Below are 26,602 nucleotides of genomic sequence, written 5' to 3' on the forward strand. Positions count from 1 at the left end.
TGGGCCGGGCCGCTGGGCTGCGGCGGCGGCGGCGGCGGCAGCATCGGTGGCGCGAGCGACCATGGAGGCGGGCACCGGGGCGGCCGCAGGAGCCGCGGGCTGGAGCTGCCCGGGCTCAGGTCAGAGCTGCTTTCCTCCCTCCCTCCCCACGCCGCTTTTTTCCCCTTCCCCTCCTCTCCTCCCTCCGGACCCCCACGCCCCCCTCTACTCCCCACCCTCCTGCCTCCAGCCTGCATCCCGTTCGCCTCTCCATCACGTCCGAGCTTCAGCATTCGGGACTGGGGGGAGAGTTGCATCCTCCCTGCCCGCCGCGGATCTCCATCTAGCCCCGGGGATGCTGGCTGATCGGGGGCGGGGGGGGGGGAACCTGCTCCAGCTGCGCAGCCAGGGTGGGGTGCACCGGGTTCGTGGGGCCGGAGGAAGAATAGGGGAGAGGAGAGGTTTGAGGGACAGAAAGGGGGCCTTCTGGATGGCCTCGCACCCAACCCCTCGCCTCTCCTCTTTTCTTCCTTCCTAGCATCTTCCCTCTTTTTTCCCCAGCGTTGATCACCAGCTTCTTTCTATCCTTCTAGGTGAAAGAGGCAGACACCCCTTGCCTGTCTGCCTCGGGGAGCAGCCTTCCAGTGGGGGGTGCAGGGTTGGGACAGGGCGGGTCTCTGCAGGCCCAATTGGAGAGGTGATGGAGAGAGAAGGCACCAAACGCTGCCCCCAAGGCTGGAAGGTGTGTCCCCACCTTTTCTTCGCTGCACCCCAACCCGCTGAGCTGCCCATAATTTCTTCTCTCCTTTGCTGGCAGCCCCCACAGTGACCACTGTCGTCTCCTATGAGGCCTCTGAAGGCTGTGAGAGGAAGAAAGGCCAGCGATGGGGGGCTCTGGAGCGGCGAGGGATGCAGGCCATGGAAGGTGAGTTTCTCCCAGACCCAGTTTGTTTTTCTTTCCTCCTTCTTCCTTGGGGACCCCAGAACTCTGAGGTGGGACTAACCCATTCTCCTCTCCCTCCTATCTCCAGCCTTGTTGGGGTTCAGGCTTTGAGTCTCTCTCTCTCTCTCTCTCTCTCTCTCTCTCTCTCTCTCTCTCTCTCTCTCTCTCTCTCTCTCTCTCTCTCTCTCTCTCTCTCTCTCTCTCTCTCCTCTCTCTCTCTCCTCTCTCTCTGGTTCTCAAGTCCCCAATCAACCAGGTTGCTGGTCTCTGGGGAGCCTCAGAGCTAGAGGCCTCCCTGGAAGAGTGGAAAGGGATTGAGAGGTGGTGTTCCTATTCTCACTGCTCCACCCCCAGCTACCACAGCTACCCCCCCCTCCTGACTCCTGCAAGGAAGGAGAGCAGACATGCTCTATCTGGTGCTCCACCTCCAGTTAGAATGGGGGACCTTGGGCCTTGAATGCTGAGCCCAGAACTTTCCGGGCCCTGACCCCTTCTGACCTTGTTTCCTTCCTGTGGCTGCTTCACTGTGCCCTAGGTTGGCCCCCTAGTTTTGCCTTGTGGCCCCACTTTTATCCAATTTCCCTCAGTGGCACTATGGGAATATCCTGGGATCCCACTGCAGGGCTATATTCCTGCCCTCCATCCCCATCTGCTTTAGGGCATCTTTCTGCCTAACTGGAGAGGACCTGGGAAGGGATCAACTAAGAGCCCTCTCCATCCTGCTTTGCTGGTCCTCTTCCTGCTTTGCTGCTTTGCTTAAGCCCCTTGAGGGAGGCTGGTTTGCTTTCCAGAACTTCCTATGAGGTGGTATGGACCGCCTGTGCAACCTCACCATGGGTAGTTACCTCCCCTTCAGATCATGGAGGAGTCCCTGGCCCCTGAGGAATGTTCTGGTACTTTGGTAGGAAAAAGACAGAACAGATCCTGGATTTTAAAGCAAAGCAAACCAACAACATCCAAACAAGACTTTGCTCTTTAGAGGAACTGCACTGCAGCAAGGAGGGGCTACTCGCCAGCCAGAGGTTGGGGAGCGGCACACCCAGGTTCTTAGTGTGATGAAATGAAAGGCTTGTTTTCCCTCACATGGGCAAACCTTAGCTTCCTCCTGGAAAAGGTCTTGTGATGCGCCGGGAGGAGGAGTCCATCCCCCTGCCTGTCTCCCTTCCACCCCACACTGCCCCATGGAGGAGAAGTGCTCCTGTTTTCCTGACACCCACAGGGCAAAGGACCAGGACTCTTGCAGAAATTTTCCAGATGGCTCTTAGAACTTCTGTGAAAGGGCCCAACCTTTGTTTAGTCAAATAGGATAAAATCATTTACTTTATTTTTAAATTATTTTAGTTTGGTTGGGGCCACAACAGGCAATGCTCAGGGCTTATGCCTTTATTGGTACTCTGATGAGCTCAGAGGACACTATGGGGTGCTAAGGATCAAATCTAGGTCAGTTATGTGCAAGGCCAGCATTGTACTATCTCTCTGGCCCCTAGAATTATTTTTTCCAGATGTTTTATCTCTACTTATAGATGAGTAAAGGTTTCTTATTATGGAAAGGCTAATTTTGTACAAGTCACCTGGCTACATTTTTAAACTGTCTACACTGCCTCACCCTCAAATAACTATCATTCTTTTTTGGGTGGTGCTGGGGATCAAACTCAGGGCCTTCTATGTACAAGTTAGGTGTTCTACCACTGAGCCTAATGAGACATCCAAAGTGTGAACCCCACTCCCCCAGGCAAGCCTGGAATAGGCGTCCTTAAGTTTTTTCAAAGGCAATTAGAGGAGGCCACCAGGTCCCATATTAGTTCTGAAAGGACTAGAAGAGAAGTCAGCTGGGCTTCCTCTAAGCCTGAGGATGCAGTGGGAGAGCAGGGTTAGCCTGAGGGCTCCTTGGGACTATGCCATTGGTGCCCTGGGACAGTGGGCTGGAGGGCCCCTAAAATGATGGGAGGAAGAAAGGAAGTTCCCTGACTGTTGGGGACTGCTCTTTCCCAGGGGAAGTACTGCTTCCAGCCCTGTATGAGGAGGAAGAAGAGGAGGAGGAAGAAGAAGAAGAAGAGGTGGAAGAGGAGGATGATTCTGTGCAGAAAGGCAGCCGAATGGGCTCCCTGTCAGTCAGCAAGCACCGGGGCCTGAGCCTTACTGAGACAGAGCTGGAGGAGCTGAGGGCACAGGTACTGCAGCTGGTGGCTGAGCTGGAGGAGACCCGGGAGCTGGCGGGGCAGCATGAGGATGATTCCCTGGAGCTGCAGGGTGAGTGAATGCTTATGAAGAATGGGGCAAGGCTGGCCTGAGTCGTGTACCCCAAGTTTGCTCTAACACCCCTGGTTCCCCTCTCACTTTAGGCCTCTTGGAGGATGAACGGCTGGCCAGTGCACAGCAGGCGGAAGTGTTCACCAAGCAGATCCAGCAGCTCCAAGGTGATCCCCGCACCTGGACTGGATAGATGGACAGTGGACAGACTGACAGTCAGACAGGTGGAGAGAGGGACCAGCCGAGCTCTACAGTCTTAGGGTGTCACACATAGCCCAATTCAGTGCTTTCCTCCTGTCTCTTTCAATCTTCCCCCCCCTCTCTCTCATATTTATTTATTTATCTATTTATTTATTTATTTATTTATTTATTTATTTATTTATTTATTTATTTATTGGTTTTTGGGTCACATCCAGCAGCGTTCAGGGTTACTCCTGGCTCTACACTCAGAAATCACTCCTGGAATGTTGGGGGACCATATGGGACGCCAGGATTCAAACCACCGTCCTTTTGCATGCAAGGCAAATGCCCTACCTCCATGCTATCTCTCCGGCCCCATCTCTCTCATTTCTGACTCACACCCAGCAGTGCTCAGGGATTAGTCTTGGCTCTATATTCAGGACTAACTCATGGCAGACTCAGGGAACCATATGAGATGCTGAGGATAGAATTTGGGTTGGCAGGGGCCGGGCGGTGGCGCTGAAGGTAAGGTGCCTGCCTTGCCTGCGCTAGCCTTGGACGGACCTCGGTTCGATCCCCCGGTGTCCCATATGGTCCCCCAAGCCAGGAGCAACTTCTGAGCACATAGCCAGGAGTAACCCCTGAGCGTTACCGGGTGTGGCCCAAAAACCCAAACCCCCCCCCCAAAAAAAAAGAATTTGGGTTGGCCATGCACAATCCAAGAGCAAAAGCCTTACCTGTCCGATTTTCTGGCCTTTAATCTCTTTTTTTTTTCCCTTGCTCCTCTTCCCTTTCTTTCCCTCCCTACTCCCCATTTTCCTCTTTTTCACTCTGACCCTTTTCTTTTCTCCAGTCTTTTCATCCATGTCCCTGTCTCATTTGTGCACTTTTCCTTTGTTCTGGTCAGTAACAAAGAAGGAATCAGGATGGAGATTCAAGCAGAGACTTTTTTTTCTGCCTTTCCCAGAGCACTATGGAAAAAGACAGTGAACCCATGAGAATTGATTAGGGAACACAGGGATCATTTCATTAAATCTGAGGTGCTTGGGGACCATATAGTACCAGGGACCAAACATGGTGCCTTAGAGAACTTTTAAGGGAAGCAGATTAGAATGTATTTCTCACTCCCTTGGACCAGGCATGTAGCCCCAAATCTCTTCCTCCTCCTCTTCCTTCTCCTCCTCCTCCTCCTTCTCCTCTTCCTCCTCCTCCTCCTCCTCTTCCTCCTCTTCCTCTTCCTCCTCTTCCTCCTCCTCCTCTTCCTCCTCCTCCTCCTCCTCCTCCTCCTCCTCCTCCTCCTTCTTCTTCTTCTTCTTCTTCTTCTTCTTCTTCTTCTTCTTCTTCTTCTTCTTCTTCTTCTTCTTCTTCTTCTTCTTCTTCTCCTTCTCCTTCTTCCTCTTCCTCTTCCTCTTCCTCTTCCTATTTTTTGTTTTTGCTTTTGATTCACACCCGGCAGCGCTCAGGGGCCACTCCTGGCGCTTATGCTCAGAAATTGCTACTGGCAGGCTTGGGGGACCATATAGGATGCTGGGATTTGAACCACCGTCTTTTTGCATGCAAGGCAAACACCTTACCTCCATGCTATCTCACCAGCCCCAAATCCCTTTCTTCTTTTTTTTTGGTTTTTGGGTCATACCTGGCTATGCTCAGGGGTTACTCCTGGCTCTATGCTCAGAAATCACTCCTGGCAGGCACAGGGGACCATATGGGATGCCAGGATTCGAACCACCATCCTGCACGCCTTACCTCCATGCTATCTCTCTGGCCCCAAATCCCTTTCTTCTAATACACTCACATCCCTCTACTTGTACAACACCAGCAGATAAAGAGGTGCTTTTATAACTTGTATAGGCTTCCGGAAGGTTTAGGGAAGCTGCCCTAGAAAACAGCAGGGCCTCTCCAGGGAAAGCTGAGATCAAACTAAAAGAAAAGTTTAAATAGGGGAATAAAGGAAGCAGGCCGAGAGAGAGGAATAAGCAAAGGTGGAGGGACAGAATAGTTATGAAGATGTAAGCGAAAGCAAATGTAGGAAAAGTAGACAGTGAATAGGGGAGGAGGACAGAGGAGAGGAATAGCAGGAGATGGTTACATGAGAAAAGGATGTGAGCATGGGATTAAGAGCACCTAAGTTCTTGGCCTAGCTCTGCCATTTACCAAGCTTTGTGATTTTGGACAAATCCTTTGTAGCTTTGCGGGATTCCATCTCATATCTACAAAGTAGATGTTTTGTCTCTTAGCAATTTCCTGAGCATCTGATATAGTCAGAGGAGCAGCTATGACAAGACACATTGGAGATCAGGGAAATGACTCAAAGGACTGGAGTGCATGCTTTGCATGCAGGAGCCTTGGGTTTAATCCTTGATACTACATGGTTCCCTGAGCACTGTTATGAGCAATTTTTGAAAACTGACCTGTAAGCACTGCATTAGGAATAGTCTTTGAGCCGCATAGGTGTGATAAAAAAAAAAAAAGATAGACTAGATCTCTACCATAAGAAATTATATTCTGATGGGGTGGGAAAGAAAACCCAAATTTAGATGTCAATAACTGCTATAAAGATAATAGGACGATGATGGGGTAGAAGAACTTATTTTTATTTTGGCCACCCTTTGTGATGCTCAGAGCTTATTCTTGGCTCTATACTCAAGAATTACTTCTGCCTGTGCTCAGGAGACTCTATTGGGTGTTGGGGATTGAACTCAACTTGGCCATATTCAAGGCAATTTCCTTAGCCACTGTACTCTCTCTCAGGCCCCTTATTTCTTTATTTTATTTATGTATTTAATTTTTGGAGGTCCATATCCAGAGATATTATGGGTTACTTCTGGCCGTGTACTCAGAAATTACTCCTGGCAGGTTCAGGGGATCATATAGAATGCCAGGGATCAAACCTAGGCTGGCCATGTGTAAGGCAAACACTCTACCAGCTGTGTTATCACTCCAGTCACTCCCTCCTTATTTTATTTTTAAATGAGTTGTTAGCAAACGCCTCTTTGGGGTCAGAGTGATAGGACTAGAGGTCAGGTGCTTACCTTACATGTGGCTATGATAGATACAACCCTGATTTGAATCTCCAGCACCCACATATACTTCTCTGAAGACAAGACCATCAGGGTCATTCCTGAGCAGAGAGCCAGAAATAGCCCCTGAGCATAACCAGCTGTGACCCAAAAATTCCCAAATAAAATTTTGTGGGGTTTTTTTGTTTTGTTTTTTGTTTTTTGGGCCACACCCGGCGGTGCTCAGGGGTTACTCCTGGCTGTCTGCTCAGAAATAGCTCCTGGCAGGCACGGGGGACCATATGGGACACTGGGTAAAATTTTGTTTTATAAGTAGATACAATCCTGATTTGAATCTTTAGCACCCACATATACTTCTCTGAAGACTATCAGGGGTCATTCCTGAGCAGAGAGCCAAAAATAACCCCTGAGGACAGCCAGCTGTGACCCAACATTTTCCAAATAAAATTTTGTTTTATAAATTAAAAAAAAGAGGGCCCGGAGAGATAGCACAGCGGCATTTGCCTTGCAAGCAGCCGATCCAGGACCAAAGGTGGTTGGTTTGAATCCCGGTGTCCCATATGGTCCCCCGTGCCTGCCAGGAGCTATTTCTGAGCAGACAGCCAGGAGTAACCCCTGAGCGCTGCCGGGTGTGGTCCAAAAACCAAAAAAAAAAAAAAATTAAAAAAAAGAAAAGGCCACTTTGAGTGCTGATCAATAGTACAGGAGGTAAGGCACCTTCCTTGTAAGCCACCACTTCTGTCCAGGCAGAGTTCGACCCCCAGCACTGTATATTGTTCTTTGAGCACCACTAGGGGTCACTTCTGAGCAAAAGTAAAAAAAACGAGCCCCTGAAAATTCCTCTGAAGAAAAGAATTCTTTGGGAAGATAGCATTTGAGCTAAGAGGACCCACCAATTCAAAATCCAGGGAAAGTGCACTAAGTGAAAGGAATAATAATTACAAGGGCCCAGAAACAAGATGAGTATGTGCATTTGAAGGAGAGAACAAAGGCCACTGTCACTACAGCATGATGTCCATTGGGGTACTCTTGTTCTGAGAAGCAAGCCAAGGTCTTGCTTACCAAGACACCAATTGATATGTTGGAATTTATTCTAAGTATTACAAAAGAACATTTTTCATTTAGCTTCCCTAAACCTGGTCTTAGTTAGAACTGGGTCATGCAGTTAGTGTTATGTTTCTTTTGTTTGTTTGTTTGTTTTTGTGCCACATCCAGTGACGCTCAGGGGTTACTCCCGGCTATGTGCTTCAGAAATCGCCTCTGGCTTGGGGAACCATATGGGATGGAACCCATAAGGGATGGCAGGGAATCAAACCGCGGTCCATCCTAGGCAAGCGCATGCAAGGCAGATGCCTTATGCCCTGTGCCACTGCTTCGGCCCCTTGTCTTATGTTTCTAAAAGAGCACTTGGGGTGGAGAAGATAGTACTATGGGTAAGGGGCATGCCTTGCATACCATTGTCTCAGGTCCAGTTTCTGGCATATGGTCCCTTGAACCTCATCAACAGTGTCCCCCTAATCATGGAGTCAGGAATAAGCCTGAGCATAGGCAAAAGTACCCCCCCCACACACACGCACACATTAAAGAAAAAAGAGTACTTTGGTCACTGCATGGAAATTGGATGGTAGGTAAGGAAGCAATCAGAATCTGGCTAGCAAGTTGATCAAGAGACAAGAGGGTTGCTTGGATTGGAATAGAAATGGGGATGAATCAGAACATAATTTTAGTGTGGAGCTCACAAGACTTGCTGCATTGGATAGGTAATGAGATGTATAAGATGGCTTTGCCTCGAGAAATGGGTTGGATGTTGGTGACGTCATTTATTCAGATAGGGAAGATTTAATAAGGAACACAGTTTGGGGCAAAGGAAAACATTTGCAACATTTTCCACATTGAAATGGCCACTGACATCTGAGAGAAACGTAGTGAGGTGGCAGTTAGGGGCATGAAGCTAGAATCTGGGAAGAAGTCAGAACTGGAATGATTAACCTGGGCGAGATTTACATCTCTGTAGCATTTGTATGCAAGGAAGATCATAATATCACACAGAAAAAAAGAGAAAGAGAAATGCAGTGCTGCCTCAGAATTTAAAGATCAACATAAAACGAAGAATGAGACTCTAGGAGGTATGAATGGTTTCATTCCCTGAAAACAGGAGGAGAAAAATGAACTTCCAGGAGATAATGATCAAGTGGGTCAAAAGCAGCAAAGTCCAGTTAGCTGGCCACTGGGTTTGGCAAAATGGAACAGTCTGTCATGCTGGAAATCTGGCCGAATTAGGATAAGAGAGGGAAGGGGGAGGGAAACATGGTTATAAAGGAAGGATAATGAATGAGATCATGGGAGCACTTTAAAATTTGCTTTTTTTTTCTATGTCACTGTTTTGTTGTTCCCACTTGTTTTGGTCTAGGTAATATGCAAGAGTGCTAACATTTATGAGTTTTATGTACAAAGTTACTGCACTTCTTAATTCCCCCAAAGTATTAATCACTAACCACTGTTCTTAGCTCACTTCTAGTCCCAAGGAAGAACGAACTTTGGAGGAACTTTGCCCTAGTATTCATTTCTGTATGATGAGGGAAACGATCCATTAGCCAAGATATCTGAGGGACATATAAACTGGGTTCTCCTCCTTGGGTCAAGTCTATTTCTCGAGTTAAGATGTGAGATCCTAACGCTGGACGAGGAGGCGGGGCTTTTCTCATAACCCCGCCCACCAGCGGGCGGGAAGCCGGATGGCCCCGCCCCGTGTCTGCGCGCGCGTTGCCCGTTTCTTCCGAGAGGGGGCGCGCGCGGCCACAGAGGTTGCTGGCGAGAAGGCCGTTCCGGCCGGCCGCCACAACCCCGCAGGGGCGGGGACCGGCCGGAGGCGGGAGGCCCCCCCAGGGAGACCGCATGTGGGGGGGGTCCGACAAGATGGAGGCGTTAAGCAGTGAGTGAGAACAGCATTAGCTTGCCCGTAGTCCGAGTCCCGGGGGTCTCGGCGTCGTCCCAACGGCCCCCACAGCCCCCTCTCAAGCGGCGCCATATCTGCGAACAGGGTCCAGCCCGGCCAACGCCCGGCCGGAGTTTCGCCCCGCCCCGCCCCGGGTCAAGCCCCGCCCCCGGGTTAAGCCCCGCCCCTTTGCCTAATTAGCGCTTTTTTTCCTTCCCCCTTTTCTTTCCTTCTCTCTCTCCCCCCCCCCCCCATTCATTCTGGTCGCTCCCGGCGCTGCTCGGGGGACCATGCGGTGCAGGATACGAACCCAGGGCCTCCCACATACAAGGCAAGTGATTAAGGGCTTGGTTAAGGCTGAGGGAGACACCCTCCACTTCTTAGGGAGACCTGAATCCTAACTTCAGGGGTGCATTAGGGGAGTTGTGGCCTTTGAGAAGGCTACAGGGTCTTCATTATTATTAGCCCAAGGTTGGCTTGTGTGTGTGTGACCCGAAGCTGGACTAGAGCAGCCATAGAAGAACACTCCACTCCCTCTGTGCCTCTGTCTTCAGTATTGGGGATGGAGCGACGGCAAAGAAATGCGAGATTCTTAAGTGGAGGTGCTGGTACTTGGAGTTGTAGTTGAATCAGGCAATTCTTTTTTTGTTTGTTTGTTTGTTTTTGAGTCACACCGGCAGCGCTCAGGGGTCACTCCTAGCTCTACACACAGAAATTGCTCCTAGCAGGCACTGGGAACGATATGGGATGCCGGGATTTGAACCACCGTCCTTCTGCATGCAAGGCAAACTCACTACCTCCATGCCATCTCTCTAGCTCCAAATCAGGCAATTCTTGCTAAAAGAGAGGCAACAGCGTGGGCCATTCCAGACATGGAAAAAATGTGTAGGGAAGGAGGGATGTGAGGTTCTGGGTTTGATTCCTAGGACTGGGAAAAGGGGGGAAGGAGAGGACGTGTGAAAGGGAAGAGATGAGATAACATGTTTATCTTTTTTCCTAATTAATACATAGTAGAAAACCTATCACATCTGTAGAGAGCTGCCACTTCCTTTTAGAAGGCTACATAAGAATGAATCAGTTGAAACATTCCTTCTTGGACCAGCTTGCAGGCTCTTTGCCCATGTTTGGTTTTCATAGAGTGAACCCTACCTTTGAATCAGTTGAGAACTCTTGACACCACTGTAGGCTACTCATGGGGACACCCCAGGCTCTTAAGTTCTTAGTTCCCAAACTGGAGATAATGATGTCTGTAACCTTTAATCAAGGACCTTTTGGAAGGTCTTGGGATGTCAGGATAAATAATAGCATAAACTAGCTTTGGTCAGTAACTAAAGCTATTCCTTAGATGCTTTGAATACTTTGCTACAGTTAATCCCAAACTGTTCCTTTTGGTGCCAAACCTTCAAATCTACTTTCCAACCACAATGGATAGATTCTGTAGTCCCTTCTTATGTGTCTGCCCCTTTATTCTACACCAGAGGAAGCTATCCTTCTGGGATAGAGACTGTGTCTTCAGGAATTTTCATTATCAAGCAAGTCTCGTGTTTTGTTGTTTTTTTTTTTTTTAAACTTTGTGCCTCTGGGATCATTTGCACACACTTATGCTCTTGATCATGTTAACTTCTGGGCATTACAGGTGAACTTCGAACTCTACGGGAGGAGATTTCCTTGTTAGAGCGTGAGAAACAAGTTGAATTGAAGGCCATAGAACGGGAGTTGCACCTGGCCCAGGCTGAGATTCAAACTCTGCGGCAAGCAGCAGAGGATTCAGCAACTGAACATGAAAGTGACATCGCATCCCTGCAGGAGGATCTCTGCCGGATACAGTCAGAGCTGGATGACATGTACCGCATCCGGGGGGAGTACGAGCTGGAGATCGCCTCCCTCCGTGCAGAAATGGAAATGAAGAGCAGCTCAGGGGGTGGATCTGGATCCAACGATTTGAGTATCTCAGATTTTTCTGAGATGCAAGGTGAGAGAGAGCTGCTCCCTAGAGCAGAGGGAGGTGGTATGCAAAGGGATACTGGGCAACGATTAAGTCATGAATTGGAAATCGTTAGAAAAAGCCTCTAAATTGAAGTTGAGTTTAAGAAGGGGAGAAGTTTACGCAGAGGTCTCAGAACCAGTCTATCCATAGTGATGTTAAAAAAAAAAATAATAATTCCACAGGGGCCAGGGAAATGGCTCAAAGGGCCGGAGCACACCCTTTGCATTCAGGAGTCCCAGGTTTGATCCTTAGCACCATATGGTCACCCAGCATTGCCGGGAATGACCTCTGAGAATCATTGGTTTTAACCCAAAAGTAAACAAAAAGAATTAGCACCATGGAAATGGGCCCTGAGAGTTCTTCCTTGGACACTTACTTGGCATTTGCTGATTTGACAATGAGAAAGACCTTTCTGGGAAAAACTCCAGTTCTGGGACAGTAGTAAAGGGACCTGTCACCTTGGCAAACTTTCTGCTGCCATGACAGCATGGCACTTTGCCTGGATCAATGTGGAGGGCTGGATGCTCATGGAGATGGGCGGAGGAGGGACGGCTATTAGGCCTCTTTAGCCTTCCCAACATAAAAATTTGGGAGACTGGCAGCTCAGAGTCCAAGGTAGCTGGAGAGGAAGAGTGATTATTTCTATTTGTACACGAGGAACTCAAAAGCTGAGGACTCTCCTTTTGGACCAAGTCTCATAACTAGTTGCCAGGATTCGTAACATCAGAATCTGCTTTTATTCTGAGGTGAGATTTATGACGGGGGCAGAATGGGGCCTTGTGTTAGGCCAGGTCAAGCAGAGGCAGACAATAAGGAGTCGAAGAGTTGCAAGTTTTCCCAGTTGTAAGAGGCTGCTCAGTAGAGCCTTTAACTCGACCTGGCATGAAACAGACCCTAATTCACCAACTCGGCTCCACAGAATGAGTAGGATATCCCTAGTCTGGTTATTATCTCCAGTTACTAACAGAACCTCACAGTTTCCCTATCTGGGTGTTCTGGTTAACAAAACTTTGCAACTACCTCAGGTTCCACAATAGGAAAAGGACACTGTAGAAAGTAACAAAGTATTAAATTTAGTTTACTACTAAGTTTATTTGAGGCCAGAGAGATAGTATAGTGGATAGGGTGACTGCCTTGCATGCAGCTAACCCAGGTTCAATCCCCAGCATCTCTCATGGCCCCCAGAGACATCCAGGAGTTATTACTGAGTGCAGAACCAGGAGTAAGCCCTAAGCACTGTTGGGTATGGCATTCTTCTTCTTCCCCCTCGAAAAAAAGAATAAATAAATGCATTATTAGCCTCACAGAAAAATCTATTATGAATGTTAATTCCAGTGGGAAGAAGGTGATAATTCTCCTAGGGAATTCTGTACAGAAATTCTTTGCAAAATTATTTCAAATTACAAGTTTATTTAAAGGCAGGGGAGAGTAGGGGGAAAGCCTGACAGTGGAGATAAGCCTCGTGTTCTAATTGAGCAGCTTAGCATTCCTTAAATATCAATAGAATTGGCATCTGCTAGAAAAAACTGGATTCTGAAGAGACAAACAGATGTTGATGGAAGCTTCTGACAGATCAATAGGCGCCAGGATGTGGTTGGTAGTTAAGGAAGTGCAGGGTACTTGATGCTTGAGGAAGACATGGCTTCTGCCTGGGAAAGACTTTTCTGACAGCAGAGAAGAGATGATCACAGGGAACCCTCATTCACATCCAGGCCAGTAGATCCATTCTGGCAGGAAACGATCAGACTGTAAAGGCAGCTCCAGAGCATAGGACTACCTGGGTGATAGCTTCCAGGCCTCACAACTCAGATTTGTTCACAGTAAACATAAAATGGAAAGGTGATCATAGACAATCCCATGGAAAGGAGAAATCCTAAAGCATGACTCAACTCTTACGATCTCCAGCCATTCCCTGACCCTGCCTGGGTCTGGGTGTTCTGAGGAGGTGTTCCAAGCAGATCTGGGACAATGCAAAGTAGGGCCAGGACCTGAAAGGGGCAAACATACAGTGCAGTGTGGGATTCTCAGTGCCCTGATTTTTTTATTTTTTATTGTTTTGGTTTTTGGGTCATGCCTGGCGGCGCTTGGGTTACTCCTGGCAGGCTGGGAGGACCATATGGGATGTCCGGAATCCAACCACCATCCATCCTGGGCCAGCTGCATGCAAGGCAAACAAACGCCCTACGACTGTGCTATCTCTTCGGCCCCGCAGCACCCTGATTTCTAAGCCTTTGCCTGTGGTATCTCTTCTGACTTTAGATCAAGGTGTGCTCCTCAGCTGTCCACTTGTTCGGCAGGAGGAGAACGAGGGCTGGCGGGCTGTGTCTTCCTGCAGTGTCTTACTGGTGAGGGCCTCACCAGTCTCTGCTTGTCCCCTGCAGAAGAACTGCAGCAGCTGCGGCAACGCTACCACTTCCTGAGTGAGGAGTTCCAGGCCCTGCAGCAGAGCAACAGTAGCCTCACTGGGCAGCTGGCTGACCTTGAGAGCGAGAGGTATGACTTTGAGCAGGGGTCTCAAACTCGATTTACCTGGGGGCCGCAGGAGGCAAAGTCGGGGTGATCCTTGAGTGCAGAGTCAGTAGTAAGCCCTGAACATTGGGGTGTGTGACCCAAACAACTAAAACAAAACAAAACAAAACAAAAAAAGATTCCTCTAGGGCAGGGCCACAAAATGTTGTACGGAGGGCCGCAAGTTTGAGACCCCTGACTTAGAGGCAGGCAGGGTCTTGAGAAGCTGCTGCCTTGGGCTTTTTCTCTGAGCAGAGCTGGTGAAAGCAGATGCCGGGCTCAGGGGCACCTTGGTGCTCCTGGAGAGCAGGTTCTTGCCGTAGTGTCCAAAGGGCACAGGACCCCATCAAGGAGCAGGACATGTGGGAATAAACCTGTTATCACACATGTCAACTTTTTGTTTTGTTTTTTTTTTTGGATTTTGGGGCACACCCAGCAGTGCTCAGGGATTACTCCTGGCTCTGCATTCAGAAATCGCTCCTGGCAGGCTCAGGGGGGACCATCTGGGATGGCGGGGATTGAACTGGTGTCTGTCCTGTGTTAGCCGTGTGCAAGGCAAATGCCCTACCGCTGTGCAATCACTTCGGCTCACACATGTCGACTTCTAAAGTGAGTCCAGAAGTTCAGCTTTCTCCCCTTTCAAGCACCAAGGTCTGGCTGATCCTGCTGCAGAGCTGATTGGAAATGATTCCTGAGCCAGGGAAATGGCACAAAAGGCACCTACATAGCCTAAAAGAATCACACGAGGAAGTGATTCTTTTGTTGTCTGCACACAGTTATGTCTAATGTTAGCATGCCTCTACATTAGAACTGACCCAGTGGGACTGGCACTCTGATTTTATTTTATTTTTTTGGTCACACCTGGTGGTACTCAGGCTTGATTTCTGTCTCACTTCTGGAAAGGCTCAGGAACTATTTGGGATGCTGGGGATTGAACCCAGTTTAGCTGCATGCAAAGCAAGCATCCTATCCACTGTACCATGCCTCCTGCCTGGGACAAACACTCTTAGGTTTCCTTCCTCATGTCCCCCAGCCAAATGTGCTGAAAAGTGTTATTGAGGACTTTTTCTTGTAGTCTTCAATGTTTGATTGATGGAGAGGTAAATCCCTATGGAAGATTTTTTTTCCTCCTTTTTGCCTGAAGGGAAGGCATCAGCACCCAGCATAACTTGGCAGGTGAGGTTAGCCTGTGCTTGCTTCCAAACATGGCCTTGGGGTTCTGGATGACAGGACACGAAGAGCAACCGAACGGTGGCTGGAGTCCCAGATACTGCGGAACACTGCGTCGGCTGAGTCTCAGACTTTAGAAGTGGATTTTCTAGAGCCCCATCCTGAGACCCATTCGTTGCGACAACAGTTGGCGGGAGCAGAAGAGCAGATTAACCACATGCAGAACAAGGTAGGGAAGGCAGGCTGCCTCTTGGCCTCCCTCTCTCGCCTTCTCTGGACCATCCAAGGAGCACCTCCTTTGCCCCAAGCAGGCAGATCAGGCGGAGTAGCCAGAGCGAGTCTTCGGGGTTCTGCCTTGCCCTATGTCAGTATTCTGACGTTAGGGATGTCGCTTGCACTCTGCCTGTGCCTGCTCCCAGAGAGGGTGTCCGACCAGCTCTCACTCTGCTTCCCACAGTGTAAGGACCTGTGCTCCGAGTTGCAACAGCTTCAGCATCATCACCGGTGCAGCGAGGAGGAGCAGAAACGTCTGCAGCGGGAGCTCAAGCTTGCCCAGAATGAGGTGCTCCACTTCCAGACATGCCGCGACACCAACCAGGTAACATGGTGGGGCTGGGATCTGGGAGTGGGCGAATGGGCCTGCCCAGAGTGGCTGCTGCTCTGGGGTGCAGGAAGATGGTGAGAGCTATACTCAGCCCACTCTGGCCCACGCATGGCCAGAGTACACAAGATCCCAGAGTCAAGCTGAGAGAGAAGCCGAGTAGTGCCCCATGAAAGAAACGGCAGCCCCCACCGAGCGAGCAACCACCTCCTTGAAGAAACCAGGCCTCAGACCTCAGGCCTCAGACCTAAAGGTGTCTGCGCCAGGAAGGACTCCCAACGGACCGACGTGGCCAGGGGTCTCACATTTCTGGAGAGTGACACTTGTGCTCACCTCCTCCCACCACAGAATGAGGAGCTGCGCAACAGATTGTGTTCCCTGCAGCAACAATATGACCTGAGCAAGAGTGAACACAATGAGCTCCTGAAGGCACAGATGCAGCTTCAGGCTGAGGTCCGGCAGCTCAGAGCCACGAAAAGCTCCTGTGCTGATGCGCAGATTGAGAAGGTAATGGCAGCCTAGTGGAGTGCAGAATGGGCTTGGGGAAGTGGGTTCAGAGGCAGCGAGCTCTCACTTCACCTCCCTAGAACCACCACAGTTCAGCCCAGGGAATGGAGCTGGCAGCAATTCATCTGGCCTGGTAGAGCCCCTCAGGAGAGCGAGCAAGCAGAGGGTCACCACGATCCTGCCCAAAGCTCCCCTCTGCCACAGGATTTACAGTGCCGGATCCAGCGGCTGCAAACCCAGTATCAGAATGTCTTATGTGAGAAGGAAAAGCTGACGGAAGTCCAGCATAAAATGCGGGCTGACCTGTGTTACCACGAGGCCGAAGTGCAGCGGCTCAGGGACATGGTGACCTGTCTCCAAAACAAATCTGACAAGGTAAAGGCAGTGTCAGGGAGGGAGTGCAGCGAGATGGAGTCTCCTGTGAGTTGTGGTGCTGAAGAGGTGTGACAGTGGCTGTGGCATTGGATGCCATGTTACTGCTGACACAGAGGAGCCTGTGGGTTTTGCTGCTTTTAGCTCCCAAGGTTTGGAGGCAAAAGTCAGCCTCTACAGAGGAAGTGCTGGAGCTAGACACAGTAGAGATTTATGCACTGGTCTTGCACACAGCTAGCTGACCCCATTCCCCCATTCAACTTCTAGCACTGCTTATGGTCCCCTGAGCACACCTGGAGTGAACCCTGAGCTCAGAGTCAGGTTGTTATCCTGAACATCCAAAAACCTTAATAAAAGGAATCACTTTTCTTTTCTCACCTCCCAGGAAAGGAAGCCCCAGAAAGTTTCTTTGTCTGTAGTCTGCAAGGAACAAGTCTATCTTGGGTAGTCCTTTTAAGAATTAAATTGGGGGCTAGAGAGTTAATGGTAGGTTCCCTCACATTCCTACCTAAGAGGAGAATGCCACCTGCGCTGATGGCTATCTCCCTCCCCCAGTACGTAGAGGTGCAGGCTCAGCTGCAGGATGTGAGGAAGCTGTACCACTGCACCAAGGACGAACTGGAGAGGCAGAAGCATATGTATGATATGCTCGACCAGGACTTCCTGCTTTGCCGGCAGGAGCTGACACAGCTCAGGAATGCCCAGCCTATTCTGGAGGAAAGGTGTTCTACTAAGGTAATGGGGAACAGAGAGATGGGAGCTGCCCTGGGCACCCCAGGGGCCAGAGAGGAAGGCACCCACCCATGGGGTTCCATGGGCCTAATAGTGGAGAGGCCAGGCAGAAAGAAACAGACTGAAAACAGTTAGCCTGAAGCTAGTCTTTTGAGTCCAGCCACATCTTTGTAGGAACTAGTGCATTTGGCACCTCCCTGGTCATCTGAAGGCACACAGTTCCACAGGTGTGGACTTTTCTACCTCAAGGTTCACACTGTCACAATAACTTGCCAGTTGTGGAGAACATGGACATTGTACCACTGTCCAACTTGTGTCATTAGAACTAGAAAGTGGAGGCCCAGTTTTCTGGGACCAATTGCAAATGCTCTTGTTGATGTGCTCCCATGCATGGCTGCCTGGGAACTGGAAGGACTAAATGAACACTAGGATCTTGCAGGATTTAATCTGAAATGCCAGAGGAGTTCTCTGAGATCGAATTTTACTCTTTTTAAAATTAACTGACAGGGCCCGGAGAGACAGCACAGCGGCGTTTACCTTGCAAGCAGCCGATCCAGGACCAAAGGTGGTTGGTTCGAATCCCGGTGTCCCATATGGTCCCCCGTGCCTGCCAGGAGCTATTTCTGAGCAGACAGCCCAGGAGTAACCCCTGAGCACCGCCAGGTGTGACCCAAAAACCAAAAAAAAAAAAAAAATTAACTGACAGTACTCCTCTCATCCTTTTAGTAATGGTTCCTGATAGTGATGAATAAAGCCTTACTTGTTTGCCCTTTTCCTTAGTGTGTAAAATGCCAATGATGATCCACTGAGCTGTGCTGACCATTTTCAGCTCCTGGTCACTGACAGGAAATGGGAAGACATGCAAGCAAGAGGGAGGAAAGGCCTAAGATTCTAAAATGGTGGAACTAGTCATTTAGCCAGAGTGCTCCATGGCACTTATCTAAGCTAAAAACAGGGTGAGGACCCCAGATGGCCCTCAGAAGATCGGGAACTGGGAAATGATTTTGGCTGCCCAGTGGCTGGCCTGTTTTTCTACAGCTGGCTCCCATCTCTCCTTTCCCCACTTCCATGTGCCTGAGGACCCAGGGGGTCCACAACTTACTCATCACTTCCTCTCCCAGTGGGAGAGATGTTGAATGCAAGGGAGAAGCCTGTCCACACACAGAACCAGCTATTTATCTGGTCATGAAACAATGCTGCTATTAGGAGGGTTGGGTTTGGAAAATGGTAGTGGAATTTAGTCTTCTTAACCCAAAGTCAGCAGTAGCTCATACTATGATAAAGATTTTAAAAGATGATTCTGGAACCCAGGATAGAGGATAAATTAAGTTGAAATTAAGTCCTTATTTGTGAGGAACAGATTTGGGTATAATAATGATTAGGAGTGATGAAAATAACAAAAACCAGTAGGGTGGAAAAGGAAAGGAAAGCAAGGAAAATGCAGGGAAGGGTATTGCCAGCACTGCCAAGCTGCCTTCAGAAGGGATGAGTAAAGGTGGGAGAGATAGTGCAAGAACCTAACACTTGCCTGGCATTCGACTAACCCTGAATCCTGGCACTGTAAACAGTTTCCAAGCACTAATAGGAATGGCCCTTGAGCACCACCTGGGCATGGCTCCCCACCTCCCAAACAAAAGTGGGTTGAGTAGAAGAAGTAGCAAACTCAGACCTTTGGCTGGGTGCAGTGGAATGAATAGTCAGAGCCCCAGGGAGAGAATGGCAGCACCACAGGTGCTCAGTGCTCCGTTTGCTGGGAGCACAGGGTAGGAGAGTTCCTTGGAACTTCCCTTAGCGAGTGATACCTCTCTGTGCCCGCCTGTCCACAGTGTGACACCGTGCTGGGCAGGCTGACAGAGTTGCAGGAAAAGTACAAGGCCAGCCAGAAGGAGATGGGCCAGCTGCAGATGGAGCAGTGTGAGCTCCTAGAAGACCAGCGGAGGATGCAGGAGGAACAAGGCCAGCTACAAGAAGAGCTGCACAGGCTCACAATACCAACGCCCAAAAGCGGGTTCTTTGATAAGGTAACCCAACTGGAAGTGGCTGCTGGCCTTGGAGAAGCTCCCAGGTGGCACGGCAGTGGGGACACCTAAAGCCTTCACTTAGCCAACCTAGCCTCACTGTCTCACCAGTCTCTTCATGCCAGAAAGTTTCATAGAACTCACAGGGTTTTCAGTTTTTAAGTGCATTTTACTTGTTGGAGATTAAATTCACCTGGAGAAAAATATACTTGGAAGCATTTGTAAACTACAGAATCCATCCAGGTGTCAGTGATCACGCCCCTTGAGGGTGTCTCAGTCCCAGAGGGGCTGCACAGAGCCACCAGAGGGGCTAGGGCCAAGAAAGGGGCATAGGTCATTGCACAGAACCACCATTGTCCCTGCCTCCTTCCTCCCACCCAACCTCACAGAGTCAGCAGCTACTTACAAAGTTACAAGATCTGGGGGAACTCCAGCTGCTCTACCAAGGCATGCAGGAAGAACAGAAGAAACTGATGCATAATCAAGAAACTTTATTAAAAGAGCAATCAGTGCTGCAGGAAGAGCTGCACCTTCATAAAGACAGTCATTTCCGGGACGTGCTGGAGCATCCTGATGATGTCAAATCATCCAAGTCCACCAAATATGGTCAGAACAAGGTAACTGTAGGAAGAGGTAGGGAGACAATTCTGGGGTCCACAGCAGAAAGCAAGGTAAGGGGCTCCCCAGATGAGTCAGGGAGAGGCAGGCTTGTTTGGCCAGGAGGCCTTGCTCTTCCCTAGCCTGCCCGCTCCAGGCTCCAGAGGAAGTGGAGACAATGACCTGAGGGCCTCACCCCCATATGTTCACACCAAAGCACTGTTTCCCCTTAGAATAGGATGACCCAGACATCTGTTTTCAGCTGATAATTTGACTCAGTCTTCTCAGCATATCATTCCTGCACCTATAGTAGATAGGAATGAATTTGCTTTGAGGTCTGTTTTGGTAAGGAAGAGTAACTGACTGTTTCCTCTAAGGAAAAGACTTTGTTCAAAAGAGTAGCCTGAACAGGGAGCAGCCAGGGATTGAGACATCCAAATTCAGGTGTGGTCAAAGGCCAGTGGGAGATGTTGGCTAGACTCAGAGACCAGGTAGTACTGAGATCAGGAACCAGATACAAGTTCCTCTGTTGATCAGGTCTCGGCATGGTCATCCTGACCTGGCTAATAGGCTCAGAGGCCAGACTCAGAATTGAAGCAGGAGATAGAGGTACCTTAGTCCCATGTTTTCTTATGAAGAAGGAGCTGTTAAATGATCTCCAACCAGGAATAAATTAGAACTGGCTAATGGACTGAATGCTGTTTGGGTCGGAATGGAAGTGAGAGTACTTTGCAGATCACCTGAGCACTGCTCCAAAGAGAGTGGGTGGAGGAACTAGCAGTATCTGGTTCTGAGAGTCCTGAAATCTTGTGACCTTGGTCCTGGGGAGACTTTTTCCCCCAATAAGCAAGAAATGGACACATAAGCAAAACTGTAGGCTCGGGACAAGTTAGACCACGTGAGACAGGATATCCGGGCAGTCTGGAGTGTGTCTTGGACCCTAGCACTAGGCAGGGAGTGGCTGAAAGGCACCACCTAGAGTTCATGGTGCCATCTCCCCATCCTTTACCCTTCCCCATGCCCACAGAGCAAGATGATCATGATCCAGATACAGAGTCTGCAGGGGCTGTATGAGCAATGTCACAATGAGCAGCTGAAGCTGCAGAAAGAGCAGAGCCAGCTTCTTGAGGAGCGGAAGAGACTGCAGGCTGACCTGCAGCTCTGCCTGGAAGAAATACAGCAACTCCAAATGCAGTCCCCGAGGAAAACCTCTTTGAGCAAGGAGTCAGCCTCTGAGGATTCTCAGAAGAGCACTGTGGGCTCTGATAGCTACCAGCGGAGCTACGGGAGTGACACAGCTAGTGAGGAGAACTTTCTTAAGAGCTACAACAGCACCTCGAGTGCCATGGAGGCTGGGGAGAAGGGGGTCCGCCCTGTGGCCTTACAGCGGAGCTGTGAGAGTGTCCACGGCTCGGAGACTTCGCACAAGAGTTACACCAGCAGCAACTCTGAGGTGGAAGCTGCAGAGCCTGAAGTAACTGAGGTAACAGTGGATAGGGCCAACTCAGGTAGGCTCAGAAAGACGGGGGTGCTCCCATCTGGAGGGATACCAAAGGCTTCTGCCTCCACCATCTTGTTGTTCCTCTGGGAAGGAATCTAGAGCAGCTCAGGGGCCCCTTGGGAGCCAGACAAAGAAGAGGACCAGGGGCATTTGGGGTATCATCGTTCCTCCCCTGCCCTCCACAGCACTTTGAGGAGGTGGTGGCCAAGGTGCTGATCAAGCTGCAAGGGGTGCAGGCCATGTACGAGCTGAGTCAGGAGGAACACACACGGCTGCAGGAGCGGATGGCGGAGCACCTGCGCCAGCAGAAGTTGCTGAAGGACGAGCTGGACGCCTGTGAGAAAGAGTTCAAAGAGTGCATGGAGTGTTTGGAGAAGCCCGCCCACAGTGACAAGAATGAGGTAATGGTGCCCCATGGCACCCTGGGCACAGGGACCAAGAGGGACTGCATTCCCTCCCGTGCCGTCACTTCTCAGCTCCTGTGGGAGGAGGTGCTAACCCAGACTCTGCACCTGGTCTCGTCTTTTCCCCTCACCTGTCTTCTCTGTCAAGACACATCTCTGCGGACTCCCACAGAGAGGACTTGGCTTGTTGCTTGGTCTCTGTCTCGCCCACCAAACTGGAGGCCCATCAGGGCCAGGCTTAGATCTTCTCCCCCTGGATCTCCTAATGCCAAGAAGAATGTCCCCTCGGAGGGAGAGGAAAGGCACAGTGGCCTCTGGCCAAGAGTGGCCTGCAGTGGCCAGGAGGGAGAGGGACCCAGAATCCCAGATTCAGTGAGACTAGAGATACAGGCACAGGCCTGGAACTTGCCTCTATTTCCAGGGCCAGATGTGAGAGTCCAGGTATACATTCCACGCACTTCCTCAGAGTGATGGTGGCCCCCAAAGACATGCTCTGCTGGAAAGAGGGTTCCCATCAGAAAGAATGCTCAGCACACCCTGAGTTTGAGAAGGGCAAGCCCTGCTGTTACTCCCTAAACAGCACCCTCACCCCCCACAGGCCACTTCCCCCATGCAGGCTGCAAACCTGACCATGGGTGACTGTCCCTCCATCACCTACAGATCAAGGAGTTGCAGACCAAGCTGCGGGAGCTGCAGCTGCAGTACCAGGCCAGCATGGATGAGCAGGGGCGCCTCCTGGCAGTGCAGGAGCAGCTGGAGGGGCAGCTGCAGTGCTGCCAGGAGGAGCTGTGCCAGCTCAGAGAGGAGCGCTCTTCTCTGTCCAAGGAGAGGAACTGCAATGAGAACATGAACAAGAATGCCAACGGGGAGAAAGAGGAAAAGGAAAAGGATGTGGGCAAAGCAGAAGAGGGTTGTGAGACTGAAAAGGTGAGTGGCAGGCCCAGGAGCCCAAGCAGGGAAAGGCAGAGGACAGAGCTGGGAAAGACCCTCTTAGCCATCATTCTGGCCAGGTAAGATTTTGGAGGAAGAGAAGCTTCTGGAACCACCAAGGTAGTTAGAGGAGCTCCATCTTAGTACCAATCTGGGCCTCGTCCCTGCTTGCTACAAAGTCCAGCTCAGAACAGAGGATGGAACCCCTGTACCTACAGGGACGACAACCCCAAATCCCCACCACCAGTGCCCCTGTTCTTCCTGGTCCACATGCCCAGGAAAAGGCCCACATGGACCGAGAGAGGACTATACTGAAAGCACTTATGTCCAGAGCAGTGGAAGAAGGCAGGGTGGACAAGGAGCCTTTGGTGGATGACAGCACCCCCATCCCACCCTGCCTCCACTCCACAGAATCTGGAGGTGGTGCTGTACTACAAGGCTCCCCACATGGATGACAAGACAGAGGAGGAATACACTCAGAAGGAGAAGTACTGCACTTCCTTCGTGTCAGACATGGAACCTGAGCCCTCGGAGTGTGCTACAGCTGAGGAAAACAAAGACCCTTGCAATGACAAAGCACCCATCCCAAGGAGCAAGGACCTGGCAAAGACCTCCAAAAATAACAGCCAGGCCCCTGCAGAGGGAAACTCTCTCAAGATATGTGAGAGCAGAAAGGTAATGGCACTCCGAGGCTGCTCTGAGTGGGAAGTGGGGCAGCCCCAGCCCTTGTGGGTGCTGGGGCAAGCAGTTCAGAGGATGAGGACGAACTTCTCCAGGACCAACCAATGGGGTAGTGACATCAAGGGGGGGGGGGGAAGAGGCTCTCCTGAGAAGGTCTGAGGCCACCCACATGGAGGCTGGTGTGCAAAGGCCTTTGCTAGACACCAAGGCAAAGGGGTGTGTGTGTGTGTGTGTGTGTGTGTGTGTGTGTGTAGGCATCCTGCCTCCCCTTGGTATCACCAGAACTCTTTCACATACTAAAAGAGTGTGTGTGTGTGTGTATGTGTGTGTGTGTGTGTGTGTGTGTGTGTGTGTGTGTAACTCTTCACTCACTTCTGGAAGCTTCCTCACCTTTCTCTCCTCTGAGGTTGTGGACAGTGAGCCCTCTTCTTCCCTGCTCCTCCCAGGCCCTTGCCAAACAAGCTTGCTGGCCCACTGTGATTCTGGATGCTGGATGTAGCCTCTGCTGCTGGAGGGGTCTGAAGAGTCCAGGGTTCCCTCACTGGGCCTGATGGTTGGAATTGGAGTGATGGGAGGTTGTCTCTACAGCAGGCCACACTGACCAGTCAGAGTTCCAACCCTATAGTTGCTGGATCTGGATGTATGTGTGTGTTGTTGGGGCAGGGAGTGGGTACACCCTGGGTAACTCACCAGCTGGATAAATGTTTTTTTGTTTGGGTCACATTCAGCAGCACTTAGGGTTTACTCCTAGCTCTGAGCTCAGGAATCATTCCTAGCAGGCTCAGGGGACCATAGTAGATGCTGAGGATTGATCCTGGGTTGGCTGCATGAAAGGCAACACCCTACTGGTTATGCTATCACTGTGACCCATGTATTTGTTTTTACATGACTGGTCATCTGTCTGAGAAGCAGAGTGCTAGCCTTAGTGAAGGGTCATCGGAATGCCATTTCTGGAAAAGCTTCTTTCCCTTTATATATGGAGTAAAACAGTCAGTAAGGGGGAAATGGCACAGGCCTCTGGAAGATGCAAGGAATTTGGGTTCAGTCTGTCTCACTGGGTTTACATCAGCAATCTTCTGGTGACTTTTGAACAGGGGACTTTCAATTAGCATAGGGGAAAGAGAACTGCTAGCAACTCCTTTAAGGATTTCTTAACTTGGGGCCAGTGACAGTACAGCGTTAGAGTGCTTGCCTTGCACACTGCTGACTTGCATTCAATCCTCAGCATCCCATATGCTCCTCTGAGTACCAGTAAGAGTATTTCTGAGTACAGAGCTGGGAGTAACCTCTGAGCATTTCTGGGTGTGACAGCCACCCACCCCCAATTTTTTTTTGTTTTGTTTTTTGTTTTTGGGCCACACCCGGTGATGATCAGGGGTTACTCCTGGCTATGCGCTCAGAAGTCGCTCCTGGCTTGGGGGACCATATGGGATGCCGGGGGATGGAACCACGGTCCATCCTAGGCTAGTGCTGGCAAGGCAGACACCTTACCTCTAGCGCCACCGCATTGGCCCCCAATTTTTTTTCTTAACTCACAATATTCCACCATGTACTGATTCAGAGTTACCTTGGTTTATTTGTGTGGGTGCCACGTGCTGAATTTTCTATTCTCAAGTCAAATATATAGGAAGGTATCCCTGCCTCCAGTAGAGCCTAGATCTGGGGCAGCTCATTCCTTGCTCCTGGCATTGGAGCTGCTGCCGGCAAGCTCACTTCCTGCTTTTCTTTTCTACTGTGAGGGTACACTGTTGGTCCCTGACAGCACTACCATGTCAGGGATAGTCACAGGGAGCAGAGCCCAGCACCACCGCTTGCACAGGCCACCTGTGCGGACCCGCTTTCCCAAGAGTAACCAGAAGTGTCCATCCTCTGTGTCCTCGAGACTCTCAGGGGTTCCTTGCCAGAGTGGCTGGTCTGCCAGAGGGTCTGGGCACAGATTAACTGCTTCCCGCCAGGCTCCACCAAGTCTCCAGCCTGATCTAGGATCCAGCGCCACTTAACCCATTCAGTTTTGCCTCCCATCAGGCTGCCAGCAGGGACTGCTGGGAAACAGAGAGAAACTGCCACCACTCTGGCTTACCTGAGGGTTAACCTTTGATCTTTTTCTCTTTCCCCTTTGTTTTCTCATCCTCATTCTCTGTTGGATCCACATGTCTGTCTTTTTATTGCCATCTCTCATCTCCACGTCTCTCCTGCTGCTTCCTCACTTGTTGTGTTGCAGCCCTCCCCTGCCCCCAGTCCCCCCTTCTTCTCTTTGCCTCTTGTAGGCCTCGTGGTCATCTCGGCTTTGCTCTGGTGCTGGTGGGCGGAGACATCGTCCTAACGCAGGTACTGGTATTGAGTCCTCTGCTCCTCGATGATGATGCTGATGGGGGCCCACAGACTGCCCTAGCCATGCCGCCTCCTCTGTTCCCTTGGCCTCTGGCATCTTGCTCTCTGGATTTGATGTAAAAGGGATACTTGAGTCACTGAGTTTTAGTCCCACCTCTTCTTGAGATCTGGTGAAGGCTTTGGAATGTCTTTGTAACAGCAGATTAGGGATCCTCACTGTTGCCTGCATTCCTGTGCAAAGAGTTGGCGGTTCCAGCATGGCTACTGCTTTCAAAGCCTTCCTACCACTTCTGATGTTCCCCTGATGGTCTCAGCTAGCATGGTGCTCCTTATCTTGGTTAAAATCCCAAATCTAACTATCATTATAGTGACACCCTTCCGCACCAGGTGAGAGAGAAAGGCGAGGATGCTGCCATGCCCTGGGTTCCTTTGTTCAAGGGCATAACTAAAACCCTGTACTTTTTTTTTTTTTTGGGGGGGGGGGTCACACCCGGCAGAGCTCACTAGTTACTCCTGGCTCTACACTCAGAAATTACTCCTGGCAGGCTCGGGGGACCATATGGGATGCCAGGATTCGAACCACCATCCTTCTGCATGCAAGGCAAATTCCTTACCTCCATGCTATCTCTCTCTTTTTTTTTTTTTTTTTGGTAGGGAGCATACCTAACTGCTCAGTCAGTTACTCATGTTTCTGCACTTAGAAATTACTCTTTTTTTGGGGGGGGGTTTGGGCCACACCCGTTTCACGCTCAGGTTACTCCTAGCTATGCGCTCAGAAATCGCTCCTGGCTTGGGGGGATGCCGGGGGATTGAACCGCGGTCCGTCCTACGCTAGCGCTTGTAAGGCAGACACCTTACTTCTAGTGCCACCTCTCGGCCCCTAGAAATTATTCTTGGCTGGTTCAGGCGACCATATGACCATATAAGATGCTGAGGCTCAAAGCCAGGTTGGCCAC

General features: G+C 50.3%; 1 protein-coding gene across 6 annotated transcripts in view; it reads left to right on the forward strand.

Moving 5' to 3' along the window:
• Positions 1 to 26,602, forward strand: part of CCDC136 (coiled-coil domain containing 136) — a 34,930-nt gene continuing 8,328 nt past the window's right edge. The window contains exons 1-18 of one of the 6 annotated variants that reach the window (XM_049774294.1): positions 1 to 119; positions 797 to 904; positions 2,915 to 3,172; positions 3,265 to 3,339; positions 10,944 to 11,279; positions 13,676 to 13,787; positions 15,033 to 15,201; positions 15,430 to 15,570; positions 15,922 to 16,080; positions 16,285 to 16,521; positions 17,008 to 17,187; positions 19,011 to 19,205; positions 19,592 to 19,819; positions 20,827 to 21,282; positions 21,486 to 21,701; positions 22,365 to 22,631; positions 23,046 to 23,309; positions 25,537 to 25,643. In XM_049774294.1, coding sequence (XP_049630251.1) covers positions 62 to 119; positions 797 to 904; positions 2,915 to 3,172; positions 3,265 to 3,339; positions 10,944 to 11,279; positions 13,676 to 13,787; positions 15,033 to 15,201; positions 15,430 to 15,570; positions 15,922 to 16,080; positions 16,285 to 16,521; positions 17,008 to 17,187; positions 19,011 to 19,205; positions 19,592 to 19,819; positions 20,827 to 21,282; positions 21,486 to 21,701; positions 22,365 to 22,631; positions 23,046 to 23,309; positions 25,537 to 25,638 — 3,561 coding nt within the window. In that variant the 5' untranslated portion in view covers positions 1 to 61 and the 3' untranslated portion in view covers positions 25,639 to 25,643. The remainder of the gene's footprint in view (positions 120 to 796; positions 905 to 2,914; positions 3,173 to 3,264; positions 3,340 to 10,943; positions 11,280 to 13,675; positions 13,788 to 15,032; positions 15,202 to 15,429; positions 15,571 to 15,921; positions 16,081 to 16,284; positions 16,522 to 17,007; positions 17,188 to 19,010; positions 19,206 to 19,591; positions 19,820 to 20,826; positions 21,283 to 21,485; positions 21,702 to 22,364; positions 22,632 to 23,045; positions 23,310 to 25,536; positions 25,644 to 26,602) is intronic. The other 5 variants (XM_049774295.1, XM_049774297.1, XM_049774296.1 and 2 more) reach the window with 5 other exon arrangements.

The sequence above is a fragment of the Suncus etruscus genome, chromosome 1 (genome assembly GCF_024139225.1).
Source record: "Suncus etruscus isolate mSunEtr1 chromosome 1, mSunEtr1.pri.cur, whole genome shotgun sequence".
NCBI classification, from domain to species: Eukaryota; Metazoa; Chordata; class Mammalia; order Eulipotyphla; family Soricidae; genus Suncus; species Suncus etruscus.